The sequence below is a fragment of the Amphimedon queenslandica genome, unplaced genomic scaffold (genome assembly GCF_000090795.2).
Source record: "Amphimedon queenslandica unplaced genomic scaffold, v1.1 AMPQUscaffold_12924, whole genome shotgun sequence".
NCBI classification, from domain to species: Eukaryota; Metazoa; Porifera; class Demospongiae; order Haplosclerida; family Niphatidae; genus Amphimedon; species Amphimedon queenslandica.
In genome coordinates, this window is record NW_003546840.1 from 44,401 (window position 1) to 46,400 (window position 2,000).

General features: G+C 36.0%; 1 protein-coding gene across 5 annotated transcripts in view; it reads right to left on the reverse strand.

Annotated features, from left to right (window-relative positions):
* The window catches only part of LOC109586221 (uncharacterized), an 8,535-nt gene that overhangs the window by 5,062 nt on the left and 1,473 nt on the right, over nt 1–2,000 (reverse strand). For all 5 annotated transcript variants that reach the window (XR_002186887.1, XM_020002391.1, XM_020002390.1 and 2 more), the window contains exon 3: nt 1,236–1,437. Coding sequence is in view for 4 of the 5 variants with exons in the window: in XM_020002391.1 (XP_019857950.1) it covers nt 1,236–1,390 (155 nt within the window). In the remaining variant the exon portion in view is untranslated. The remainder of the gene's footprint in view (nt 1–1,235; nt 1,438–2,000) is intronic.

A 2,000-nucleotide genomic window follows, 5' to 3' on the forward strand; every position in this document is an offset into this window, starting at 1 on the left:
TCCATTCTTTTTCTTAAATTAATAAATTACATTCTGTTACGATTCTGTGGTTAGGTTAATTATATTCATGCTGATCACGTGCGCATAAATTAAAATGGCATCAAACCACAAACCCACGCGGTGTCTGCAGCTGGATTTTGTCTGCCATTTCTTCTCTAGTGATGGGCGATATGGCCAATTTTCTTAATTTTCGATAACGATCGATATTAGACTTTTAAAGGAAATATCAATTATTAACGATACAATAACCACACCTTCATTTTGGGGGTGTGTCAAGGGTGTGGCTAATGATTTTGGCACAGATATAACTGTACTTGTCATGAGAGAAGATCATTTTCATGCTCTTGAGCTTGATTCTCTTCTGATTGGGGTAGGCTGAGCTAACAACTGGTCAGTTGCTTCTTTCTTGCAGTTCAACAGTGCAATTACTTATTAAAATTAATTATTTAGCCTTAATAAATGGGCGTGGTCAATAGATCGATGAAAATTGCATAAAAATTTCAATAATGATTCAAATCGATTCCGTAAAATATCGTTTATATCGATAAAGAATCGATATATCGCCCATCACTATTCTTCTCTGTCCTCGCTTCTTTTTGAAACTACCTTTGTGGTCCTTGACCCAAGCCTAGAGGAATGATGTAAAAGCCAACTCGAGCGCTTCTCTGGCTTAAAAGATTAACGGGTGCATAGAAGAAGATGAAAGAAGAAAAAGCCTGAAGAATTTTGCAGAAATTTAAATTTGGGCCTATTCTCCAGAATTGCTCCCGCTACATTACAGTCCACTTTAAAGGTACCAGGAGAATCGCTCAGTGAAGGAGAGCTCATTTAAGCCATTTATAAGGCTGTACAACGAAAGATAAAAGAGTTATAAGTGTTTGAAAATCATAAAAATGGCCGCCATCTTGAAAAACCAACCTCAATCCTACTTATAGGCTACCGCCTATATAATAGTTCAAGATGACAGACAGTATAATTTCATGAAAATTAAATTTGCAAAATAGATTTTTAGGCAAATTTTAAAAATTTACACCCCTCAAAAATTTTTGCTGTACTGTACATGATAGTGGTTTACAGAAAGTCTTTATGGATTGCTTCTCTGATACTACATCACCAAAAAATGGCCTAAGTAAAATCCAGTTTTGAAATTTATAGTTACAAAATTCTTTGACTCAAGTTACATGTATATCTTCCACTGGACTGCAACACACATGTACATAGGGTTACAAGCTTACTTGTTGTGAAGTTTTATTGTATGCTCTTTTTCTTCATACCAAAGTGTATCATAAAATTTCTTTTGATAGTTTTCAGTACTGAGTTCTTGTCTTAGACCAGGAACAGGTTTAGCTTTTAATCTTTCCTCATAAATAGCTTGCCATGGGCGTTCCATGTCTTTTGGCGGATTATTACTTTTCTTATATTTGGGAATACAAGGCTCTAAAATAAATAACATAATAAAACCACACACATACACATACATGTACCGTATTTTACCAATTAAACGCCCAGGCGTTTATTTCTTAGCAGCAAGAAAAATTTCATTTAAGTAAATAAAAAAGATACTTCGAGCGATACAGAACCCCCAACTCTGTGCAAGTCAGACCAGGCTCTAACTAATAAGCACTTTGGAAATATTTAAAGGGACTTGGTAAAAGCGGGGTGGGGATGGGGATGGGGAGCGGGATTTCATCGGTAAAAGCGGGGTGGGGATCTGGATATTGGGAGCAGCTTTTCATCGCCGGTAAAAGAAGGATCAGACATAGGATCAAAATAATGAAGACAGGGACAAGTCTGCAACTGGCAATGGTCTACTTGCAGTCAAGGCTCTATAGATCTATATGAATTCATTTTGCAAGCCTGGACAGTATTATTCTAAGCAGAAGACCTGCATGCATGAGTAGGCAGGCTTTTGATCTATTTTTATGAAGTAGAAATTTTAATTCATAATATTTTAAGTTTTTCACTGTAAAATATATTAGCATCTTTATGTGACATGCCAC